General features: G+C 33.6%; 1 protein-coding gene across 24 annotated transcripts in view; it reads left to right on the top strand.

Annotated features, from left to right (window-relative positions):
- Glut1 (Glucose transporter 1) overlaps nt 1–26,744 on the top strand; it is a 68,096-nt gene that overhangs the window by 588 nt on the left and 40,764 nt on the right. For 6 of the 24 annotated variants that reach the window (XM_076529690.1, XM_076529691.1, XM_076529688.1 and 3 more), the window contains exons 1-3: nt 10,702–11,068; nt 17,358–17,651; nt 21,569–22,343. In XM_076529690.1, the coding sequence (XP_076385805.1) occupies nt 21,577–22,343 (767 nt within the window). In that variant the 5' untranslated portion in view covers nt 10,702–11,068; nt 17,358–17,651; nt 21,569–21,576. Of the gene's footprint in view, nt 1–10,690; nt 11,069–17,357; nt 17,652–21,568; nt 22,344–26,744 lie in introns of those variants that run through there. The other 18 variants (XM_076529692.1, XM_076529689.1, XM_076529697.1 and 15 more) reach the window with 10 other exon arrangements.

Raw genomic sequence — 26,744 nt, forward strand, 5'->3', positions numbered from 1 at the left:
AGCGAGCGGTGGGGATGACGAAGAATAAAAGGCTGGAAGGAAGAAGCGCGAATGGAACAAAAGATCGTATTCATACTCTTGCTTATACAGGATTAGAATAGGATTCCATTCGACGCGATCGTCGTGCCCCGGCGACTCGACTCCACATAACCTCCGTCAATCGATAATACAAGACGACGGCACCCGCGGCGCTCGGCAAGATCGGCCTAGGAACACGTCCCGCGTTCCTGCCGAGAGCTATCCTTGCCGATCGCGCTCGAATCGGAGATTCGATGTATCGGAACGTTTCGCATTCGGGCGAACCCTCGCCCGGAAGTTTCACGGTATCCTCCGGTGATTTACGTAGCGGTCTCAACCTCGCCCAAGTTAATTGGCGAGAATCGATTCTCCTGGAAACGATTACACGGCCGCGGTCTCACGGTCGTTCGATCGCGGATCCTCGCGGCAAACTCGCTGGTCAAGCAAGGATGGGCGTAGATAACGAGGATCACGGTCCCGTGAGTGCACGCCTTTCGAACGCCATTTGCCCGAACAAACGTAATCAAAATCGTTCCCAATTGCGCCGCTGTCCGCATACGCGCCGAGCGGATGAATGAATGCCGTGAATAACAGTAAGTAGGTTAACGAGAAGGAGAGATCGTACGTTCCGAAAGAACCTGATTTCTACGTTATCGCCTTTCGATCGCCTGTCTTCCGAACCTATTGATCGGTGAATCGATATCGCATCGAATCGACAGGACGCACGTATCTTTTCTCGGATCCTTCCGCATACGACGCAAACTGCACCCATTGTCGTGTTGTTATCTACACGCGAGCTATAATAGACCGTGTGCCACGGGAATAATCGGACGTATCTAGTTTCTGGCTCGAATCAATGTTTGCAATTGTGCTACTTGGAAATGCGGGGCCTCCGTGGAACCAGTTTCATGCGCCGGCACGAAATCGGTGGAAAAGAACGCCTCCCGGCTACCCGGTCTTAAGTTCTTTCTCATTATTAGATAACGATCGCGACTGTAAAGCATGCCTTCCTCTATGCCACACCGCTCGTGTGTGCCCGTTTCGAATCGTCGTTTTACACGACGTTTATAGATCCTCGTACTATTCGAACGCCGCCATGCTATCTCATCGACCATCGTTATCGTCTGCGGATTAAACAAAGACGAAACCTGATTGTGTGTATTCTGTAGACGCGACGCCTTGTTTCGACGTGCCGCGACAGAAATATGCATTTGTGCGTCATCGTTTTCGGAGTTGCGCGCTGCGCTACTCGCCAAATTATCGAATGCGAAAACGATTTTACAAGATTTGTCGAACTTTCGGTTTGGGATAAAATTGTTAAGCTTGTTCTGAATTGAAGTTTACAGGTTTGCTGAGAATCGGAAGATTTGAGATTTTGCTTATATGGACATTTTTAGAATTCTGGAAGATGTTTTATTGAATAGCTTCAGCAACAGAGATAGATTTGAAGGTTCTCAAGTATTAAAATTTTTGTAATAAATTTTAACAATAGAACGCATCATTTAGTACATTCATAATATTTTACTTGAATAAAAATAAAAATCAAGTAATATTTTGTTAGGTTTTTCTAAAAGTCAATATGGCGAATGTAGCATTGAAGAAGTTTAAATTTGAAATTTTATAATCAGCATAAATGTCTAAAAATCAGTATCGATATGAGTATCAAGTATAGTATCAACATCAGAGTATTTTTAATTAAAACTTGCAGCTAACATAGTAATTTCACGTTACACCGTGTTCCCCGTCATCGAGTGAAAATTTGCGATGTTATCGAGTTATGTCTGAAAAAAGCTAACGATGTAATATCATCTTACAAGTTATCGAAGAAACTTCATCTCCGAAGTCACAGACCATGAAAAACGATTGATAATTAATCGCTAGACGTATAATTAATCACCTTGCCACAATCTTGGATCGAAAATGAAAATTCTTTCGAGATAAACAGAGGAAGGAAAGTTTTCCTGTATTCTCCACTTAACAATACCCATAACAACGTTAGGACAGAACGTTGAGTAATAACTTTTCATAACTGGCATCAATCATCGCCGGATGTTCTTTAATACATCTCGAAGCGATTCCATAAGAGCGTGCCAAAAGTTCCCAGTAAATTCGAGAAGTTCTCAAGATCTGCGGGAAAGAAGCGTTGCTTGACGAGCGTGTACGCTCATGACCTACTTTACATTCGTGTTTACTTGATCGATCACACGCGTATATTTTTTTCAAACTGAACTTTCCGCCCCCGAAGACTATAATCGTATATTATCATGGCGGTAGACTTGTAATCTGGGGTCTTTTGGACCCACATAAATTCTCTCATAAAACAAATACCATAACTCGTAAGAAAAATTTGGGAAAGAAAATTAATAAATAAATTTTATTTTAGGAAATAAATTTTACTTTCTTCTGGACTCTAAAAAATAGACCACAGCTTATAAACAAAAATTTGAAAGGTTATCACTTGTGATATCAAATAAATTTATCTCATAAATAAATAAAAAGTAGATCACAGCTTATAAAAAAAAAATTTGGAAGGTTATCACTTGTGATATAAAATAAATTTTTCTAATAAATAAATAAAAAGTAGACCACAGCTTATAAAAAAAAATTTGGAAGGTTATCAGTTGTGATATAAAATAAATTTTTCTCTAAAACAGAAAATTATTAAAGTATTTGTTTTTAATTCCTGTGATTATTAATAATCGTTATGAATGAATGTATTTTTTAGTGCTAATGGAGGGTAATTTTGGTTACGAGTAATCGTTATTGGAAATTTAATTTTGGTTATCGATAACTGATATTAATTGTATTTTGGTTACCAATAACCGTTATCGGTGATCAGAATTTTATTTTGGTTACCGATAACTGTTATCGACCGCGAGAAGTTTTGGTTTAAAATCGATGATCAAATTTTGTTTAACTTTGAGTGTAAACTGGTGTAGATTTGAATGATAGAATCAAGTGTGAGGTTGAGTTTAGGTTATGTTACTGGTTGAGGTTATGTTAGATTAAATTCTAATGAAAGTAATTTGAACGATGTAATTATATAAAAACCATATTTTAACTGTTGTCATTTATGATTGTTATTTATTAAACTAATTTTGTCATTGATAAAATTAAGTATAAGGGTAATTTATATTATAGATAATCAGATAAAATTAAGTATAGGTTATGTTAGGTTAAACTTGAGCAAAAGTAGATGAATTGAAACGACAAAATTATGTAAAATTAAATGACAAAAGCTATAATTTAATTGTCGTCATTCATAACGATTATTTATTAAAGTAATTTTGTCAATGATAAAATTAAGTATAAGGTTAATTTATATTATAGATAATCAGATAAAATTAAGTATAGGTTATGTTAGGTTAAACTTGAGCAAAAGTAGATGAATTCAAACGAGAAAATTATCTAAAATTGAACTACAAAAACCATAAATAAATTATCATCATTCACAACATTTATTTAGTGAAGTAATTCCGTCATTGATAAAATTAAGTAAAATTACAGCAACTTATATAAAATTGAATATAGGTTATGTTAAGCTTGAACAAAAATAAATAAGTTCAAACGAAAAAATTATCTAAAATTGAACGACAAAAGCCATAAATAAGTTTTCATCATTCACAACATTTATTCTGTAAAGTAATTCCGTCAGTGACAAAATTAAGTAAAATTACAGCAACTTATATAAAATTGAATATAGGTTATGTTAAGCTTAAACAAAAATAAAGAAGTTTAAACGAAAAAATTATCTAAAATTGAACGACAAAAGCCATAAATAAATTTTCATCATTCACAACATTTATTCTGTAAAGTAATTCCGTCAGTGACAAAATTAAATTAGATTATAGTTACTTAGACAAAATTAAATATAGGTTATGTTAAGCTTGAACAAAAATAAATAAGTTCAAACATCAAAATTCTAATAGATACTTAAACAACTAAAATTCTAATAAATACTAAATATCTGAACTTGAATAACAAAATCCACAATTTCGTCATTAATAACTATAACAAAATTAAATGAATAATAAAAAAGATTCCTGTCATCGCCGATATAGCAAAGTTTTTTAATAGTCCCAGAACACGTGGACTAATTTTCCCAGGTTAAAACGCTCTGTACACCGATACTTTTTAGCCTTATCGTTAATTAGTGTTCCTACGATGCACCTGGCCTGTTCGCTCTTTCTATCCGATATGGAGTTTGGATGAGCCATAAATCAGCTCGTACACCTGGTGCATACCTGTCGACAAGGATCGCTACAGGGAATGCAGCGAAAATGGCTTAGGATTTACGTGTATCGCAAAAACGGTGTTACATATGGATATAGTCACGATACTCAGCGGAGTAGACTGCTTAGGGTATGAAGATATCACCACTCGTTTAATAATTGAGAGTTATTACTCCTTATATTTACTGCGGGTGGTATGCTGAGTGAGATTTTACAACGTGCGGCGATATAACGTATAATGACAATGTATAGCGATGCAAACTTTGATGATACGAGTGCTTACTAAATGCAGGTTAATTATAACGTAAGATAGTAGAGTGCACGATAACATAATCTATGGCGATATAATGCATGCTGATGTAGTCATTAGCGTAGGGACCAAGATTTAAATATTTTCAAGTATTTACGTTTAGAAGCTTTCGAGGTCTCAATTTTTAGGGGTTTTCTCAATTTTCCAGTTTTAATTTTATAGAATTTTCAAGTATTTTTAGGTTTGCAAGTTCTCAAGTTTTCAAGTTTTCAACTTTTTAGATTTCTAGATTATTAAGATGGTTATCAATTTTTTAGGTTTTCAAGCTTTTAGGTATTCAAATTTTAAAGTTTTCAAGTATTCAAGTTTTCTAAAGTATTCAAGTTTTCTCAAGCATTGAAATTTTCTCAAGCATTCAAATTTTCTCAAGTATTCGATTTTTCCCAAGTATTTAAATTTTGTTAAGTGTTTCAGTTTTCAATTTTTGAAGTATTTAAGTATTTAAATTTTCTCGAGTATTCAAATTTTCTAAAGTATTCAAGTTTTCTTAAGTATTCAAGTTCTCTAAAGTATTCAAATTTTGTAAAGTATTCGAATTTTCTCAAGTATTTGATTTTGCGCAAGTGCTCAAATTTTGTCAAGTGTTCAAGATTTCAAGTATTCAAGTATTCAAGTTCTCTCAGATATTCAAGTTCTCTAAAGTATTCAGATTTTGTCAAGTATTCGAATTTTCTCAAGTATTCAAACTTTGTCAAGTATTCTAGTTTTCTTAAGTGTTCAAGTTTTCTCAAGTATTCAAACTTTATCAAGTATTCAAGTTTTCTTAAATGTTCAAGTTTTCTCAGGTATTCAAACTTTGTCAAGTATTCAAGTTTTCTTAAGTGTTCAAGTTTTCTCAAGTATTCAAACTTTATCAAGTATTCAAGTTTTCTTAAGTGTTCAAGTCTTCTCAAGTATTCAAACTTTATCAAGTATTCAAGTTTTCTTAAGTGTTCAAGTTTTCTCAAGTATTCAAACTTTATCAAGTATTCAAGTTTTCTTAAGTGTTCAAGTTTTCTCAGGTATTGAAACTTTGTCAAGTATTCAAGTTTTCTTAAGTGTTCAAGTTTTCTCAGGTATTCAAACTTTGTCAAGTATTCAAGTTTTCTTAAGTGTTCAAGTTTTCTCAGGTATTCAAACTTTGTCCAGTATTCAAGTTTTCTTAAGTGTTCAAGTCTTCTCAGGTATTCAAACTTTGTCCAGTATTCAAGTTTTCTTAAGTGTTCAAGTTTTCTCAAGTATTCAAGTTATCTGAGGTATTCAAGTTCTCTAAAATATTCGAGTTTTCTCAAGTATTCAAGTTTTCTATTATTTAGGTTTTAAAGTATTCAAGTTATGGATTATTCAAGTGTTCAGATTTTCAAGTTGTCATTTTACCAAATTCTTTAATTTCCAAGTTTCCTTGACAAATGATCAAATTTCCAAATTTTCAACCGTGCTACTTAGGTTATCACGTTCTGAAGTTGCCAAACCTCCACCCACCCAAATGATCAAATTTCCAAATGTTCCCCACACAAATTTCCGAATCTACATTCCGAAACGTAGAAATCCCCAATTTCCATCGCCCTAAATTTCCGAATTGCCAGATACCGTGGCCGTAAATCCCGAAATTTAAAGAACGTGACAGTGACAGGAGTAAAAGTTGGAAAAACCGAACGTAGGGTCATAATCTGCCCCAAAAGGCAAATCTCATTCCACATTTTCAAGCGATCTTTGCATATAGAATCACCACCCATCCAGATTGCACCACCCATCCTGGGCCACCCTTTATATATGTATATATATATATTTCCCGAAGGACCTGTTGGCGTGGTGCCAATCCCAAATGTATCTTCTCGTCGTCTTCATCGCAATGCCGACGCTCTATACTCTATGGTGCAGAAACGAGAAAAGCCCCTGGGCTGTGCAGCGTTCGCGAGGGCGCATTTCATTGATCCGTTTAAATCGCAGCCGTTCCAAGATGTATGATGTATGTGTGTCACCGTGAACCTTAGATACCGTGCGTTCTATTCAGCTACTTTGCGGGATCTTCAAGAGTAGTGGACTTTAAAGCGGATGCGTCATCGCGCGTCATTAAGAGAACGATAGAGAAAAACGGAATGGTTTTTTGGTTTTATGTTAGACGTCGAAAAAGTTGGACAACTTTTTAAATGGGTCTATTTAAAATGTGGACTGGGCAACTTTTTTAAATAACGTTCTCAGTTTATTAGTTCGGATGAGGATGAAGAAAAGTTGAGCAAGTTGCGAATAAAGTTTTACGAGATTGGACGTTTCGACATTTTTACGGTTTTTAGATTTTTTAATTTTTGAGGCTTCAGATATACAAACTTGAAATTTGTAGATTCTTAATTATCAATTTTTCAAATTTTCAAATTCCAAAATTTCCAAATTCGAAAACTTCCAAATTCCAAAATTTTCAAATTCCAAAATTTCCAAATTCCAAAACTTCGAAATTCCAAAATTTCCAAATTCTAAAATTTCCAAATTCCAAAATTTTCAAATTCCAATATTTCCAAATTCTAAAATTTCCAAATTCCAAACTTCCAAATTTCAAAATTTTCAAATTCCAAAATTTCCAAATTCGAAAACTTCGAAATTCCAAAACTTTGAAATTCCAAAATTTCTAAATTCTAAAATTTCCAAATTCCAAAATTTCCAAATTCCAAAATTTTCAAATTCTAATATTTCCAAATTCTAAAATTTCCAAATCTCAAAACTTCCATATTCCCAAATTTTCCAAATTCCCCGAATTCCTTAAATTCCCTAAATTCTCCAAATTTCCCAAATTCCCCAAATGCCCCAAATTTCCCGAAATTCCCCAAAAATTTCGAAGTCTTAAAAATTCCCAAATTTCTAAAATATTTAAAAAACCTTACTTAAATAGAACATACATAAAAAATATTTTTTTCTAAAAATGAATATCATCTGTTCATTTCAGTTGTCGGTTTTGACGACACGTAAAATTTTAACCTTTCAAGTGATTGATGGGATTTAAGTTATCTCGAATCGATGCGATAACTAATACCGTGTTGGGTGATCATTAGCTGTACTTTCTCGAAATGCTGTATTATTAGCAATAGCCTTCGTTGCGGAATGTTCTGATCGAGATTAGCGAAGGAAATTTTCTATTAAGGGTACTTATGAAAGGGTTACGTAGTTATTTTCTGCAATCACAATCGGTTTAATATAGAACGGCTCAATTTTTGATGAGAACTATAAATCAACTTTGTAAACTTTCAGGGAGATACAAGGTTACTGTGGCTTATGTGAAATGTCTGAATGTTATTGCAAATTTTCAAAATTCCAAAATTTCCGAATTCCAAAATTTCCGAATTCTCAAATTTCTAAATTCTCAAATTTCCAAATTCTCAAATTTCCAAATTCTCAAATTTCCAAATTCCAAAATTTTCAAATTCCAAAATTTCCAAATTCCAAAATTTTCAAATTCCAAAATTTCCAAATTCCAAAATTTTCAAATTCCAAAATTTCCAAATTCCAAAATTTCCAAATTCCAAAATTTCCGAATTCCAAAATTTCCGAATTCCAAAATTTCCGAATTCCAAAATTTCCAAATTCTAAAATTTCCAAATTCCAAAATTTCCAAATTCCAAAATTTCCGAATTCCAAAATTTCCAAATTCCAAAATGTCCAAATTCCAAAATTTCCGAATTTCAAAATTTCCAAATTCCAAAATGTCCAAATTCCAAAATTTCCGAATTCCAAAATTTCCAAATTTCACAAATTCTCCATATTCGACAAATTCCCCAAATTCCGTATATTCCCTAAATTTCCCAACTTCTCCAAATTTCACAATTTACCCAAATTGCCTAAATTCCCACAATTCCCTAAATTCCAAATTTGTCAAATCCTTAAAATATTCATGTGCAAAACCCTGGAAGATACAAAATCTCAAACTTCCAATACTTAAATAAAAAGCGTCTCAAAGAAAATAAAAAATAGTTTCAAGTATCATAACCTCTCCAATTTTCATTATATTATATTGCTCGTTAAAGAAAATCTTCGAGAAAGCTCGACGTGAAGAAGTATTTGACATTTTCATCATGGACGAGTACGTTCCAGCAGATATTTCTGAAGGCCAGTGCAGCATAAACGCCGCGTATCTAGGTTGTACACCTGTTACTCCTCGAAAGCGTTTAACAACGCTTATTTAAAATATTATCGCAACTTTCATGTTACATACTTTTTAGTTATAGAGCTGCCAGTTATTGCACTATGATTTCGCGACGGGGAAATTTCACTCGCCGCGTTCTACTATCTCTAGTTTTTCTATGACTTTCAGTTTTAGCGGTGCGGAACGCGATTAATTTTTAAAATCGTGCTGCTAATTAGAATCTTTATCTACGTGTTGCATCGATCGTGCTTCAACGAATCATTTAGATGTTTTGTGCTGCTTTTTCATTTTGTGGATATTTGTGGATGTTTCTTCTGGACTTTCTAAATATCTTCTGAAATTTAGGTTAAATAGGTTCTTAAATACTGTTAGAAATGTTTTTCAATTTTTCAATTTTTCAATTTTTCAATTTGTCAATTTTTCATTTTTTCAATTTTTCAGATTCTCAATTTCTCAATTTGACAATTTGGCAATTTTTTCAATTTTTCAATGTTTCATTTTTTCAATTCTTCAACTTCTCAATTTTTCTATTTTTCAGTTTTTCAATTCTTCAATTCTTCAAGTGTTCAATTCTTCAGTTCTTCAATTCGTCAATTTTTCAATTCCTCAATTCCTCAATTTTTCAATTTTTCAATTTTTCAATATCTAAACTTTTAAATTACATATATCTCAATTTTGAAATCTCAAAATTCAAAAACTTCGAACATCACCCACTCCGTTTACAAATTTCCATATTTTCTAATGTTCCACTCGAAAAAATTTAAACAAATCAAATTGAAAATCTTCAGATTCAAAAAACGTAACTACCTGAACATTTATAAATTTTTATCACTATTCTTTCAAACATATTTTCAATAAAAATATTGCAATAAACTGTCCGTCAAATTTGTTGCATCAAACGTACCAATACCAAACATACATAATACACGTCTCCGCATCAAACTTAATATTTCATTAAAGACGAAATAATTATCATAGTTACATTAATTATTCCGTGCAAATTTGGCCTCTGATGGTGTACAAAGCAACACATCAAAAGCAAAAGTGTTGTATCATTTCCAATTTACAAACCAGTATCTGGCTGGTTACATGACAACGCACGAACGCGTTATTATCGAACAACAATAAATTTACGTAATTCCGTATAGGAACGCCGCCTGTCATAGCTGCGATATTTTACCTTTAAAACCAATAAATTTCGCGTTTCTTTCGACGCTGAATAATGCTACGCTTGTGTGATATCATTCTCCATTTTGCGCCGGAGTTTTCGAGATGCAACAGTGACGTATGCATAACAAACATTCAAAGTTTTCAGGGCAGATTTTATAAACTTCGTAAAGTTCACTGCAGCTTTCGATCGATGTACACTGTGTCTCTTACGAAAATCAGTTGAAACTTTTAATAGTTATTTGATATTTAGAAGTTTTTTAATTTTAATATTTTCATAGTTTTATATTTTTATATTTTTACATTTTTATATTTCTGTGTTTTTATATTTTTATATTCTATATTTTAATATTTTTACATTTTAATATTTTCACATTTTTTAATTTAGGTAATTAGTAATTCTCTGACTTACAGTTTTCAAAATGATAAATTATTTATATTTATAAATTTGTATTTATTTTATTCTTATTTATATTCTTTTATATTTACGAATTTCTATCTAAGTATCTAAACAAATTTCCAATTCATCAAATCTCTAAAATCTGAAATAAAAAAATTTGTAAACGCCACTCAGAAGTCACTGAACGTTTTGGCGGCAAATATTTAAATTCAAATATGCAATACGTTTTCCAGCGAAAACCTACATATTTATTTCCAGCGATTATTTTCAACCATCTCGTTAAGGTATTATAATTCATACGGTGCATTAATCGATTTCACCAGACAGAAAAATGAATAAAAGAAAAATCGACTAATTGTATAACGAGAGGTATTTCCTAGCGAGTTTGCGCACGTGCGACGGTTAACGGTTGGCGTTTCACAGTAGATGCGGACAACCGAGGCAAGGCGGAGAAGAATTAGTAAGCCTCGTTGGGAAACCGAATAGTGGGACAAAGACGCATAATACAAGCTTGAAACAATGACAGACGTTGCCGGACGAGTGACAGAACAAGGACAGCGAACGAAAGCTATCAGAGACGGAGAAACAAACGGGAGAGGGGAGGAAAGTCTTTGGATTTCGTTTAATCTTCCAAGAGAAACAGGGAACGAGCGCGTTTAGTTGTGCGGCATTCGTTGTCTCGTGGTGTTGTTCTTTCTCGTGCCACGTAAACCGGTATGTAGTAATCGTATACTACGGCTGTTCTGTGTTCGTTTTAAACTGTTCGAGAAACAACAGTGAACTTCTCGGTCAATCGCGATGTTGATCTGGAATTAAAGTTTCGCCGTAAGGTAAGCTTCGAAGTTTCTTGCTACAGCGTCGATTTTGATTTAGCTTTATTACTGGTGACAGAAATGGATTATGGTTATTTTCTGTTTTATTCTGTCAATGATGGAACTAGGATTCGTTTCTCGATTCGAGATTTTGGTAAAGTATTATTTTTGAAAGATTGTAATTGCTTTGTGAAAAGAGGTTAGTGTTATGGAAATCGAACAGTTCGATATCGTTTCTGAGACAAATTGTTGGACCAGTATTATAAATGTCATGTTGCAAGTGTTATGAGTGTTGTGTTACAAATGTTATAAGTGTTACATATGTTACAAGTGTTATAAATGTTACAAATGTGATCAGTGTTATCTATGTAATATCATAAATGTTACAAGTGTCATAAATGTTACAAACGTCATAAGTGTTATACATGTTCTAAATGTCAAACTATTGCACATCAATATTATAAATGTTATAAATCACATAAGTGTTATCAATATAATCTTATAAGTGTCATAAATGTTACAAATGCTATGTGTTATCAATGTTATAAATATTGCAAATATTACGAATGTTACAAATGTCATAATAAATGCACAATTATAAATGTGATGACCACGTGACCCCCCACTCCTTTGCATCTGTCATTGCGTATATGAACGTATATTAAATTTAAATTTAATTTTAGGGCAAGAAAATTGCTCAGACCATTACAATACTTAAACGTATTAATTATGAAAGGTGTTGCTGTTTCTATGAACGTTAAATTGATCCCGTTTCTGATAATTATGAATCATAATTCATTGTTTAAGTCTGTTACATTTTTATCATATGAGCACGTGCTTAATCTAATTGTTAATTACACGATTGTCGTGTATTTTAATTATAGAAGGAAAACAATTTGGTTCTGCTTATTTGATGCACTACAATGTAATTAATTAATCAGGTTACTAATGCGATTGGCTTCAGTCATTATTTTCTCCAATTTGAAAATCAAATTAGATTGCTAACTTTGTGTAAAAATTCTGTTAGTTTAATCTTCATTATTTTCACTTGTATGTAAATTTTATTATATTAACTGTTATTAATGTTTTTTTTATATAAATTCAATTGGAATAATTCTTATGTATTATTTTTGTATATGAGTTCTATTGATTTAATTGTTATTAATTGTTTGTTGATAATTAAGTTGATTATTAATTATTTTTATATAACATTTGAATTAAATTTTTGTACATTTTTATGTTTTAAATTTTCTTTCACAATAACAAATTATAAAATCGCATTTAATTGTGGATTATTTTTAATTTTCATTCTAACGTATTTATTGCAATCTATATAAAACAATTTGCGCGCCAAATTTAAATCAATGTACACGTTTGGCAAGTCTGTGTCACAGTTGACCCACTTTCATTCTATAGTTAATTTAGCTGAATGCGACGCAAACTTGAAATTAAAGCATTTACGCAAAATAAGCGATCGAAGCTTAGAAGTTCGAGACCGAGTGTTGAGAAAGTTATCGATTGTCGATTCAACGATTGTCCATACGGAAAGCGAAAGTAAAAGATTTCAATGACCTTTCGTTCACACTTTTACTATGCGTTTACGTATTAACGTATTCAACGTAACTGCTTATATTTGCAGCTTTGTTTTATCATTTCCTTAAATTGCATCAACGGTGTTGTTTACACGAAGTCATCCGGCACTATTTTTATCGCAGATTTGTCCCACGATGCTTTTCAAATTTGAATCAAGATAAACAATGCTTGTTTTTAGCTCTTTTATCTTCCACGTTCTTTATTTTAATTTACGTGTAAACTGTGTTCGATTTAAAAGGAAATTGACACTTTAATTAATTATTAATTAATAATGATAAGTCGCTAATTATTTATTAATTAAAAATTACAGGAATTTGTAATTAAAAGATAGCCACGCATTGATAATTTTCATACTGTTGCTACTTGTTTTAATTTAATTTTTTAAGTTGATAATTATGTGCTGACAGAATTTATGGTACGGTTTATAATTCATGATAACTAATCAAATGAATTGATTGAGTTATCGGTAGGTAATTAGAAAGTGATTTACATTTAATAAACATTATGTCGACGAGGTTTATTTCTTTCGTTTGAACATAATGTATGTACTATGACAGTGTCGTTATCTCAGGAAATGCGTAATGCGAAATTATTCATTTTTATTGAGGTCGCTTAAAATAGTCTGATAAAGATTATTTACCGTGTAATTGGCCGATTTCGCATGTCATTTACGAATATTTCCAATTCTATTTAGGTGAACTTCGTGGTAATGTCGGTTTCCGTGTTACCTACTGTAGACTCTTGTTATATTGCCACATTTTCAAATTTTTAATTTTCTTAATTTTCCCCAGTGTTCCAATTTTACATTTTCTAGTCTCCCAAATTTTCCAATTTCCAGTTTCCTAATGTTTTCAATTTCCAACTCTTTAAATGTCCAATTTTCCAGTTTTCAATTTCCTAAATTTTCCAATTTTCAACTTTTCAAATGTATAATTTTCCCTTTGTTACAATTTTACCAATTTTCTTTAAGTTTCTAATTTTCCCTTTTTTAAAATTTTACCAATTTTCTTTCATTTTCCAATTTTCTCTTTTACGAATTTTCCCTTTTATTTTACAATTTTACCAATTTTCTTTCATTTTTCAATTTTCCCATTTGCTTTACAATTTTACCAATTTTCTTTCATTTTCTAATTTTCCCATTTGTTTTACAATTTTACCAATTTTCTTTAATTTTCCAAATGACTAATTTGCCAATTTTTCCGTCTTTTTTACAATTTTCTCAATTTTCATTAATTTTGCAAAAGTCCAATTTTTCTCAATTTCCAAATTTTCGAACTTATCAATTTAAATGAATCAGTTATCAATAATTTATCAATTACTGATACTTATCGATATAAATCAATCATTTATCAATAATTCCTCAATTACTTATACTTATCGATATAAATCAATTATTTATCGATAAACCATCATTTACTCATACTTATCGATATAAATTCATCATTTATCAATAATCTATCAATTATCTACACTTATCCATATATATCAATCATTCATAAATAATTCCTCAATTACTTATACTTATTGATACAAATCAATTAAAATCAAATTTCCAATCACCCTTCCCAAATGAACTCCCAAAAACCCATAACTTTGACCCTCATAATTCCCAAAATTCATAAATTCGTAAACTCTCTAATTAAGTATCCAAAGTACACAAAAATTCCGCACTTCTGTATTGCGCAAAAGTTAGTAATTTTGCAACAATAAGGCGCAGCCGTTCACCATTATAACAGTTGGTTCGCGAGAACTTCGTTTCGTGTTACAAAGCAAGGTCATATCGGAAAATTACGCCGTTGATCCATAATTATACATTGCTTGTCCGTGTTTACGATCGTCTCCTTTCATACGAAGACGCATTCACGATTTCTTTAACGAGGATGCCATCGTTCCTCGGTGTTCAGGCAATTTCACTACTCGCTGCATTCTTTTCATTTCACCAGGGAACGACAAAAACCGTGTCGGTTAAAGGAGAATAATCATCATCGGTTGAATGCTCGTTCCACGGTTGCTCCTTTTCTCTTCCCTCGTTTTGTCCTCCATCTTCCTCGTGTTTTTTTTTTCTCGCATTTGCTACGAGAACAATTTTCTTCCGCGTGATTGAGATTAATCAGGCAAACGAATTGTGCAACGTTATAGATAATAGTTTTACGTGGCGTTTCGACTTGTGCGTTGTTTTAGATAACATTGATCCATCTTCATGAGGAGCAGCTTATTATCGAATACTTGGAATACTTTTCGAGAATTCTTGGTATTTTATATAGTTAGAGGATTACGATAATGTTTGAAGATTGCCTAGATTCGATTTATGTAATTTTCTGGATTTCTCATTGATAGGATATTTCTACATCTTAAGATCTTGAGATATCTTCTACGTCTTCTTTTCATATGTGAATCTCTGTATTCTACGTTCTTGGATTTTTTAATCTGTTGATGAAGTATTCGGATTTTTATATGTGGAGTCTGGCATATTTGTATAGATTCTTACGTTACTGGATTTCTAGATATGTGAATTTCTACTTAGTTGAATTCTTACATATCTGGAGCAGTGCATCCTTAAATATATCCTTGAATTCTTGGACCTCTAGATATTTAGATATTTAGATTCCTAGATACTTGCATATGTGGATATTTGGATCTCCTGATTCCTAGATATGTAGATACCTAATTATTTAGATATCCGGGTCTTTAGATCCCTTCATCTGAAGATACTTAGATGTCTAGATCTCTGGAAGTTCAGATAGCTAAATATTTAGTTAACTAGATTCCTAGATCTGTGAATACCTACATATGTAGATATCTGGGTTTCTAGATCTCTTGATCTATAGATACCTAATTATTTAGATATCTGGGTCTCTAGATTCCTATATCTGTAGATTTCTACATATTTAGATATTTGGATATCTAGATCCCTATATCGTGAGATTTGTACAGTCTCACATACCTAAAGACTTATATGTCTCTCTATCCCTACACATATGTGTGTATGTTCCCACACCTCTATGTATGTCTCTATATCTTTATACTTTTATCCTCATATTTGCATTACTCCATACTTGTATCCACCTATGTCCCTCTATAACTGTATCCCTATAACCCTACATATATGTCTAGTTATATTATACATATCACATCACTGACTCTCATATTAGTTCACATATGAACTACATATTAATATATCAATAATGTAAGATGGTAGATATTTAAATATTTAGATGTTTGAATACATAGATCCCTATATCGTCAGATTTGTATAGTCTCACATACCTGGATACCTAGACTCCCATATGACTCTCTGTCCCTACACATATGTGTTTATATTTCCACACCTCTATGTATGTCCCTATACTTGTATCCTTATATGTATTTCCATATCTTTGTAACCCTATATCTCTAGTTATATTATACACACCATATCATTGACTGTCATAATAATTCACATATGAACCACACACGTAACATACTAATCCCTCAATAATATAAATCTTGCTCTTCCATATATTTCAACTCTTCCAATTATTGTCTTCCAAAAATTGTCGAATTATTTCAACTACTACAATTTCACACCATATTATTGACTCTCATAATAATTCACATATGAACCACACATGCAACATACTAATACACCAGTAACATAAATCTTCCTCTTCCATATATTTCAACTCTTCCAATTATTGTCTTCCAAAAATTGTCGAATTCTTTCAACTACTACAATTTCACACCATATTATTGACTCTCATAATAATTCACATATGAACCACACATGCAACATACTAATACACCAGTAACATAAATCTTCCTCTTCCATATATTTCAACTCTTCCAATTATTGTCTTCCAAAAATTGTCGAATTCTTCCAACTACTACAATGTTACAAATAATTATAATACAGTTTCATTGTTCACTGAAACACAACATGTGTACATTATACAATTTTAACTTGATAAACGCAGAAGAGGTACACTCAGGTGTACTCGTTACTCGGTTCTAACGCAATAATGTATTCACCGAAAGATTGTTATCTTTAATTGTATTATTGTACTTTAATTGAGTGGAAAATACGTCTGTTTAGCATACGCTGCGTGGAAAATAAATGAATTATTCCTCCTCTTTCATTTTTTATTACACGTATACTTTTTTTCTTATTTAAATGAGTCAACTTGTAAAGTTAATTATGTTGTGTTTTCTAATTTTTCAATTGAAATCGTTTAATATGCATATCATTGACTTCACAAGTTTTCTAAATGCAACTTCCGTATAAATATACGGATTATTATTAACTAATAATGGTTAATAATTTTAATAATGAATAATTCGTACTTTGCCTATCAAAGTATGTATGTTATGTTACAAATCTGTCTTGTGTTGTATTATATTGTAACAAAAATATTTATAATTTATTATAAAGTTGTATAAATATATTCTGAACTAGTTATATTTACTATAACTATTTTTCTTTTGTTTAAGGTAATAAAATAATTTTTACTAACAATAACAATTTTTACTTCATAAGATAAGAATAGTAGTGTGCTAATAGAAGTAGCCATAATTTTTCAAATATTCTTTGAATTCAATCTCAGGAACAAAGTCGAACAAATATTATGTATCATACTTCATCAACACCCCGTACAAGCACAATAAATGAATTGTGTCAAAGAATTGGCTTACGATTATCATCGCACAAGTGTGACACACGTTTCTCTTTGTGTTCCAGGTTCACGTAGTGTTCACGATCGTGTTGCAGTGAGTCAGAGAACAAGACCGGAGTACGTGGTTCGTTGAAACGTACCGCAGTGATCCACGGTGGAAATTCCGTCGATTCTTTCGTTTTATCGCGTTAACTTCTCCACCCGTCTGTCACCTGGCTTGACCCGTTTTCAACGGACCATCGCTTACATTACAGAAACCCCGAGTGGCGAGTGGTCCTCGCGACTCGATTCGGGACACGGGAAACGTCGTGGCGTGTTTAATATCATCGTCGAGCACGATGGCTTGCGAATTATTTAAGGTGAGTCGATCATGCAGCACATTTATGCTTATTTACCCGGCAATCACGTTTAATAGCCAGCTAAATCGTTTCGTAATTGCCGGACACGTGTACGCACGATTTTCTCGAGATTGCAGCGTTAATTGATCGAGACGAGGCGCCTCGATGATTCTCTAATTACCGTTAATTAGGGGAGAATTTAAGAACGCTTCGAGACTCTGCACGAGTATCATCGATCCTTCAGATCCTCATTTTTAACCTGGCGAGTGTTAGGTCATTTGTTACGTGGATTGCTATATAGGTCTAGCTCAAATATTTATTATAGTGTTAGGTAAAATACCTGTTACAAAAGTTAGCTGAATTATTTATTACGGGGTTGTTAGATGAATTATTTGTTAGGGGGTGTAGCTGAATTATTTCTTAGGGGGTGGTAGGTGAAATAGTTGATACAGAGGTGTTAGGTAAAATATTTGTTATAGAGATGTCAAACACATATATGTTGCAAGGATATGTGGATTACCTGTGGAAACTATATGTTAGCAAAATTCCATATCAATTCGTCACTTGAGATTTCATTTAAATACCTTGTAGCCATCTACTCATTTTGCAACATGTTTCAATAATCTCCTCCAAATTTTCCTCCTTGAGCTCCTAAAAATTTAGTTAGAAGACTCAACGCTCGCTGGGTTAATGTTCATAAAGAAAAATGTCCATTGGCGTATCCCAGTCCTTGCGCCAATGCATGTCACGAATTACACAGAATGATTCTCGGAAATTTCGAAATCGGCAATTTCTCATCGAATCGATCGATTGAATCGACCCGGAGAATTCGTTTGGCAAACATTGTTATTTCAGATGCGGTGCCTGGTGGTGTCCAACTCGAGATTCGAGTTTACCTAATGACAGCGAACGATATTAATAACGCTCGTTACCATGGTACTTTAATTGTCCATGCATACAGGAAGCTCGGTTAATTACTGCGTCACGATCTTGCTGCAATCTGACGCTTTCGATGTAGCTCGATCATGTCCTAGATCTGTGGTAGTCCACGATTTTTGTGAACGAGGGCTCTAGTGAAACGAAAGTTGGCAGAAACTCGAAATAAAACGGTGCGAAAGAATTGCACTCGGGTGCAATTAACGGTATTGATCTGGGCGCATCAAGCCTTTATTAGCGAGGTGTGGCTGCGTTCACCATTTGTCTAAACTCGTGAATATTTGAGACCATATACTTGGAGATAGATTTGAGGTACGGTCATTTTTGACTCACTCAAATTTAGAATTCAGAGTACTGTAGTGTATCATGAAATGTAATTAAATGTAAAAAGTTTATGTAATGAACTTGTGTATTTATGCACAAGTACCTTAATTGTCATATTGCTACTGAACTTATTGAATAACTATTAAGGTTATAACTTTATTGGATAAATTTTAAGGGAAGCTATATCATAAAACAGGAACAAAAGCTAATAAGAAACTATATCACGAATCACCAACAAAAGTTAATAGAAAGTTTAGGTACATACACAAAATTTCTATAGAGCATTCTATGGTATCAGTAAAACTAAGTTCTCCACAAAACCCTATTATTTCGTCAAAATTCATTCTGCCCACTTTTGACACCACGTCTATGTACTTTGATATGGTCTCATCGTGCAACGTCAAGAACAGAATGGAATCACTGCAGAGTAGCAACTACTATCATTAAATTACCATTTTCACGGTAACAGTCGACTGTCAGTGTTCTAGGAAGTTGCATAGGTTTGCGAGTGTACAAACCGTGAGCAACTTTTCGTGAATTAATCAGCGTGCCTCGGCGTGCTGGCTGCTGTCAGACTCTCGGCGAATTGACACGAGAATCGTTCTGATTAATTCGCAACGAACAATCACCGATTCTTCTGCGAACCGATTACACGTCAGGTCGAATCACCAGAAAAACATTGGCCAGACAGTATCAGGGCCGGCCCTACCATTTCTGATGCTGCGTGCAAATTGATTCAGATTCACTAAATTTCTAAATTCGCACATTTTTAAATTTTCACGGATTTTTTAGTTTTTTACTTCCTCAAGTTTTCAATTCTTTTGTTCTTCAATTTTTTAATTCTTCAATTTTTCAATTTTTCGAGTTTTCAAGTTTTCGATTCATAATTCCTCGATTCCTCGATTCTTCAATTTTTCAATTTTTCAATTTTTCAATTTTTCAATTTTTCAATTTCTCAATTTTTCAATTTTTCAATTTCTCAATTTCTCAATTTTTCAATTTCTCAATTTTTCAATTTTTCAATTTTGCAGGTTCTCAATTTGTCAATTTTTTCAATTCTTCGATTTTTCAATTTTTCAAGTTTTCAATTCTTTAATTCCTGAATTCTTTAATTTTTTAATTTTTCAGGTTGTTAATTCTTCAATTCCTCAATTCTTCAATTTTTCAATTTTTCAATTTTTTCAAATTTTCATGTCAATTTTTAATTCTTCAATTTTTTCAAATTTTCATGTTGTAAATTTTTAATTCTTCAATTTTTCTATTTTTCCATTTTGCAGTTCTTTAATTTTTCAATTCTTCTATTATACAATTTGTCTAAATTTCAATTCAAAATCTTTCAATTTTTCAAGTATCCAAATTGTTTTCCAAATTCCCAAATTTTCAAATGATAAAACCATCAATGTATAAATATAAATATTATCAATGTATAACTACCCTACTATAAAATATAAATTTACGAATCCCCAAATTTCTTGTATTCCCAAATATTCCACATCTTCAAATTCTCAAGTTTCCCCAAAAAATTGTCGCCCGAACGTATCGATTGCACCTGGGTCGGCCCTGAACATCGTCCTTCTACAAGTCCATCGTAACTTCTCCAACTCGTGTCAAACGTTTCATTCGTTTCATCTGTTCCACTGATTTGTCGTTACATAATTTCTAATCCGATTGCATAGCGGCTTAATGACGTTTTATACCACTTACCTACACGCACTCGTTTTTCTACGCTTAACACGGCGTGCAGTACAACAACAAAATTGTTCTTCCACGATATGTTGCATAACGATTCACTGGTACATCATTTGTGATCACCGCATAATGATTGCTCGAAGTGCAAGTGCAATACGTTGCTTCTGCTGTTGTCTGGAACAGTGATGGGCAGTGAAAGTGACCACAGGGCAGGCGGGCGCTGAGAGCACGGGGTATTCACTGTTGAACTGTTGGTTGAACGATACAAACACTATTCCTGAGATTTCATATTTTTAGATCTGCAAAATTAGTTATGGGAACATTGCAGATTTTTTAATTTAGAAATTTTTAATTGTTGTAAATTTTGTGAAGTTCCAATTTATATTTTTGGGTTTTGTAGTTTGTAAATTCCCTTATTTTCAAATCCTGAATTCCTGAGCCCAAAACCTAACTAAACTTTCAAGTACCAAGTTCGCAAATTTTCAAGTAACAAATTTTTCAACTCCTTAAATCTTAAGTTCTTAAATTTTCAAATCACTGAATTTCCAAACAGTTATAGTTCCATACCCTTATGTTTGCAAGTCCCAAATTTGCAAATTGTCAAGCTTAATTTTGAACAATAATAATTTGTAAAAACTTGGAAATGTATTGATCCAGAAATTTAAAACTATAAAGATTAAAAAAAATTCGAAATTCTAAAATGCCCAAATCGAGAAAGTGCATTGATAATTGTGTGCCACCTAACTCAGCGTCTGTAGCTCTGCTCATGACCGTTCTGGACGACGGCACCCGAACGACCGAAACGAAGGGGACCAAAATCTTCCAAAATGAAAAGGACTTTTCTGGTTGCTCGTTGCTCTCAGTATACCTCGGGAAGTCAGCATCGGGCGGTGTTAAGCCAGCACGGCCGAGGACGACGTTGAGGAAGCATCCGAATGACGATGATGATGTTGTATAAATTCTGTCTGTGTCTGTGTCCTGGCGTGCAGCTCAAACGATGGCCGATTCACGCGGCTTCAAGCCAATAAACCAGTTGTGGCAGAGCGCGGCAGTGTCGACGGACCCGGATTCGGAGTGTCTCTACGAAGAAATCTCGGGACTCTCGGGGTCCCAGGATACGGAGCCCGGGCCGGCTGGTGCCGCCGTCGGGGAGGAGGAGGAGGAGGAGGAGGAGGAAGAGGAAGAAGAAGAAGAAGAAGAAGAGGAAGAAGAGGAGGCAGGGGAGGAGAAGAGGGACGGACGAAGGAGACGACTCGATTTCGGCGCGCAGGTCGGCGGTAGCAGCTGGTGGAGACAAGGCAAGGGCGGAAGCGAGAAGCACGTGGGCAGCGCGAGCACAGGGAGCGGGCGGAAAAGTAGCAAAAGTGTCGGGACTAGCGCGGGACCGCGCAGCAGATCGGCCGATCGGCCATCGAGCGGACGTAGGAACATCATCAGGGTGGAGGAGGAGCAGTATGCCTCACGAAGAAGCTACGTGGAGTCCGGTACAGGCGCCATACTGCCGCCTCCTGCTACCGGCCACAAGCTGACCAGGGGGCGCGCAACCAACACCGTCGCCCGCTACTTACATTCGGCCTCCACCAACACCGATCACTATCACCACCATCATCACGGGCTGCACGGACAGTATCCGGCCGGAAGTACCGGTAGGTCGACCGGCAGGCATCACCAGCATCATCACCCGAGCCGCGGCTCGTTCAGTAATGAGACGCAGGAAGAGGTACAGGAGGACGATGAAGCCACTCTACGGGAGTTGCTCGTAAGGTACGTTTCATCGACGTACCCTCCCCGAATCGCGTTACACCCTGGAGTTTTTCATTAACGTCTCTATGAGAACACCTCCTCGCGGTTTTTTTTATTTATTTCATAATTGCTCGGAATTAATGGTTCCTCACTTTCAATATGGTGAACCTTACCACTAAAATGGATATTGTTAGAATATTTTTAGAATAATATCGAAGTATACAGCTATGGCGAACCTTCCTACTAAAATGGATATTGTTAGATTAATTCCGAAGTATATAGCTACGGTGAATATTCCCACTAAAATGAATATTGTTAGAATATTCTTATAATCAGATTAACATCAAAGTATATAGCTAGTCCTCTTGTCCTTTAGGATTCTGCTAAGGTAGCAACTATACTGCTGCTTTTTTGAGGGCACCGATCTGATAGCTGCAGATGAGGTTGAGGACATTAGTTTAGGTTTTGAAGTGAAAGATAAGTTTTATACCTGAACATCGATCGTTTTATACCGTAGAAATCAATTGAATTCATTTTCATGTTATCAAGGTTTTCTGAACAACTCTTCATCAATGTTACTTCAATGTTACTATCAAAAATAGTTTCAAGAATTATTTAAATATCGAAAGGCATATTCAACCAATTTTGAAGGCTTAGACTGACTATACTATGTACTGACTACACTGTCAAGATCATCGTCCTAATTTTGATTGCTATACTTGGTATAACTTGGTCTCAGTCTTCCAAGATCTTGGTATAAATCTTCTTAAGGGAAAATTCGCATATAAAAATAGATTGTGTCGATTGTAATAAATACACCGAAAAACTCTCTGAAACCGAGATGTATGAAAGTATGTATTTAGAACGATGTTCTTGACAAGATATTTGAAGGTCACCGAGGAACCCCAATTCCGAGTAATTACCGTTTCTTTTCCGTACGATTACGAGCTTCAAACCCGAGTCAGACTTCGGACATCGAGCGACATTATCACGGGGCAGAATTTACGTTCTTATCGTTAGAGACACACAGATACAATAATTTTGCCGATGAACGTTTTCGCGCGGGCGTCGCCACCGACGTCTGTGAGAATTATCTGGATTGTTCGGACATAGTCGGTCGATTTATCGATTGGGTCCCTTCACGTCAAACTTTTTTGCGCATTTTTTGACGTTAAAAGAGACACGTTCAACGGTTCAACGTTCGTTGTTCGCGATATTTTTCTGATCTTGGCGAATGCTGCGAGCGACGAATGTCTTCGAATGTTTTTTAAATGTCTGATCTCGTAATGATAGATTAGCGCCTCTTTTTCTTTAGGATCCTGTATTCATAATATTTCGTAGTGATCTCTTTTTTCTATATATAGATTCTTTTCAGATAGACGATGTATATTAGGGTGGTTCCACAATTTTTTACTATTGGTTGCTGGTTTTTGTGAAAAATCTTGACGAGCAAAAATTTTTGGAAAATTAGCAAATTTGGTTATACATGTATGTAACACTTTATTAGGATTGATATAGGTTTGTTAAATAAATTCGCAGTGGAACTGAATATTCTTCTGTGATATACTTAGAGGCAAACTGTGGACTACATTTATTATTCTGCATTTCTTGTATTCATAATATAGCTTACACGAATAAAATATGTACAATTTTTATATAAGATGTACGTACGAAAAGAAAATTTTCAAATTACTAACATTTTTAATTTTTGAACGCTTAAACGTTTAAATTACTAACTATAAAAGTACTTAAATCTTCAGGTATCTAAATCTAAAACTTTTTAAAGTTCCACATTGCTGACATACTTGTTTTACTAAAATTTTCTGGTTTTATTTATTATATACAAAAGTAGTCAATAAAAAGTTGACTATCTTCAGGTTCTCTTAAGGTTTCTACTATCTTAAGTCCTTTAAAGTTTGTTATAATGTTCCCATCAAAGTAACCCAGAAAGATGAAATTTTATTGAACTGCGAACCACCCTAAGGTACACGAGTTGTTTCCTCGATTCTTCGATAAAAGTAGATTGATCTAGCGAATCCGACGTAGTTAACGAACACGGAGTTCGAATATCATCCTTTTCTTCCATATTTTCTACAAAGTCTTTTTCGAAGCAACTTAGCTTTAGTGCTAACGGCAGTTCAGTAGAACAGCGTTGTATAAGCTCTTAAAGGCTTGCATACCAATTAAGAGAACACTTCTCGCTCTCTATTATTCGCCCTGAAGTACCCGAATCGATAGCACTTACTTATCGATCATAAAACTCTCTTGTAGACAAGGATTACTACTATCCAACGAACCTTTTCCACAAACATTGTTCTTTTGAATGTCCGGCAGTGTCGCGTTCTCTAAACGCATCCAGGTAATTCCCGACCTAAGTGGCGGTGCCTAAAAAATTCAACGAAGAGAGAGAAAAGTAAATAATAATAAAGAGTATAGAAAACGGACGAGAACGAAGTAAAGAAAAATGAAATAAATGAGTAAAGAACAGACGTTTTCCCTGCTTATCATATTTTACATAGACTCTTTATGTATCAGAGAATGCAATGCAAGGCTTTGTGCCGTGCCATTTATCATTTATACATAAATCACACTCGCTCTAGTCCTATTCTTGTACATACTACACACCCTTGGTCATAAACAATAAATGTCGAGACACCCGGGATACGATTGATACGACATTTTTTTTTACATGAGATACTCTTATTTTGGCTGCGGCGCTCGCAGGCTTACCACTGATTGCTCATTCCATTCGATGTCATGTTGTCACTTCTCTCGAAAGTCAGGTACACAAATAAGTGCGCAGTTGCCCAACGATAACGAATATCGAAACGTCGAGTTGGGGTAGGTTAGGTTAACCTCTTCAGGGACGCTTTTTAAGTTAGAGTAACAACTCTTGCAGACTTTCAAAATATACAGAAAGATGTCTATTTATATCTTATTCAATTTAATACAGGTCTAATAAAGTTAGAGAAAGTTTCACTTTTCACTTGTATCAAATCGATAAAAATTGAAAAAGATTGCATAGAATTTAATAATATAAAGAAAGATGTCTATGTCCACTTATACTATTAGGTATCAAATTTAATACAGATCTAATAAAGTTAGAGAAAGTTTCACTTTTCACTTGTATCAAATCGATAAAAATTGAAAAAGATTGCATAGAATTTAATAATATACAGAAAGATGACTATGTCCACTTATACTATTAGGTATCAAATTTAATACAGATCTAATAAAGTTAGAGAAAGTTTCACTTTTCACTTGTATCAAATCGATAAAAATTGAAAAAGATTGCATAGAATTTAATAATATAAAGAAAGATGTCTATGTTCACTTATACTATTAGGTATCAAATTTAATACAGATCTAATGAAGTTAGAGAAAGTTTCACTTTTCACTTATATCAAATCGATAAAAATTGAAAAAGATTGCATAGAATTTAATAATATACAGAAAGATGACTATGTCCGCTTATACTATTAGGTATCAAATTTAATACAGATCTAATAAAGTTAGAGAAAGTTTCACTTTTCACTTATATCAAATCGATAAAAATTGAAAAAGATTGCATAGAATTTAATAATATACAGAAAGATGACTATGTCCGCTTATACTATTAGGTATCAAATTTAATACAGATCTAATAAGGTTAGAGAAAGTTTCACTTTTCACTTGTATCAAATCGATAAAAATTGAAAAAGAATGCATAAAATTTGATAATATAGATGATGTTCACATATGTTGAGTGACGAAGTCAATAGTAATTATAAAAGGGGAAACAATTTGACTTTTAGCTCATACATAATAATTAACTCACATGATTGCTAAATGTAGGTTTAAACATGTAAGTCCTTGCAGAGGTTAAACGTTTTGTTTTTCGCACCGGAAACGCGGGGATTCACACAGCACGGTATATGACCGTTTCACTGATCATTGTCTCTCTGTACACAAGCTATGTGTGAAGCACCGTAATGGAATTTTGTTCGTTTCAAGGTAAAAGAGAATAGAGTTTCAACGTTGAATGGAACCTGATGGGATCAAGTAGAATTGGAAACTAGAGTTGGTTAGGGCTGTTGATATCAAGTAGACTCGAGCTAATTGATTTGAATGTTTGAATCGATTACCATTTATATTTTGGGAAATTGGTAATTATTTTTAAGTAGAGGGATGATAGGTTGTTGGAATATGGACGCCATTTTTAGCATCTGAATTTTTCGTTACATTTGTAAATACAATACATGTTTAATGTAATACATTAAATAATACATTTACTGTAAACTTTTTATGTTCTGTCGAACAACAAAATTTTTAATTTAATAATTAAATACTTGGGAATGTTTAAATTTGAGAATCTGGGAAATTTGGGGATTTATGGATTTATAATAGTTTTCCAAAAAGCACTCTCAGTATTGGCAAATAATT

Source organism: Megachile rotundata, chromosome 3 (genome assembly GCF_050947335.1).
Source record: "Megachile rotundata isolate GNS110a chromosome 3, iyMegRotu1, whole genome shotgun sequence".
NCBI lineage: Eukaryota > Metazoa > Arthropoda > Insecta > Hymenoptera > Megachilidae > Megachile > Megachile rotundata.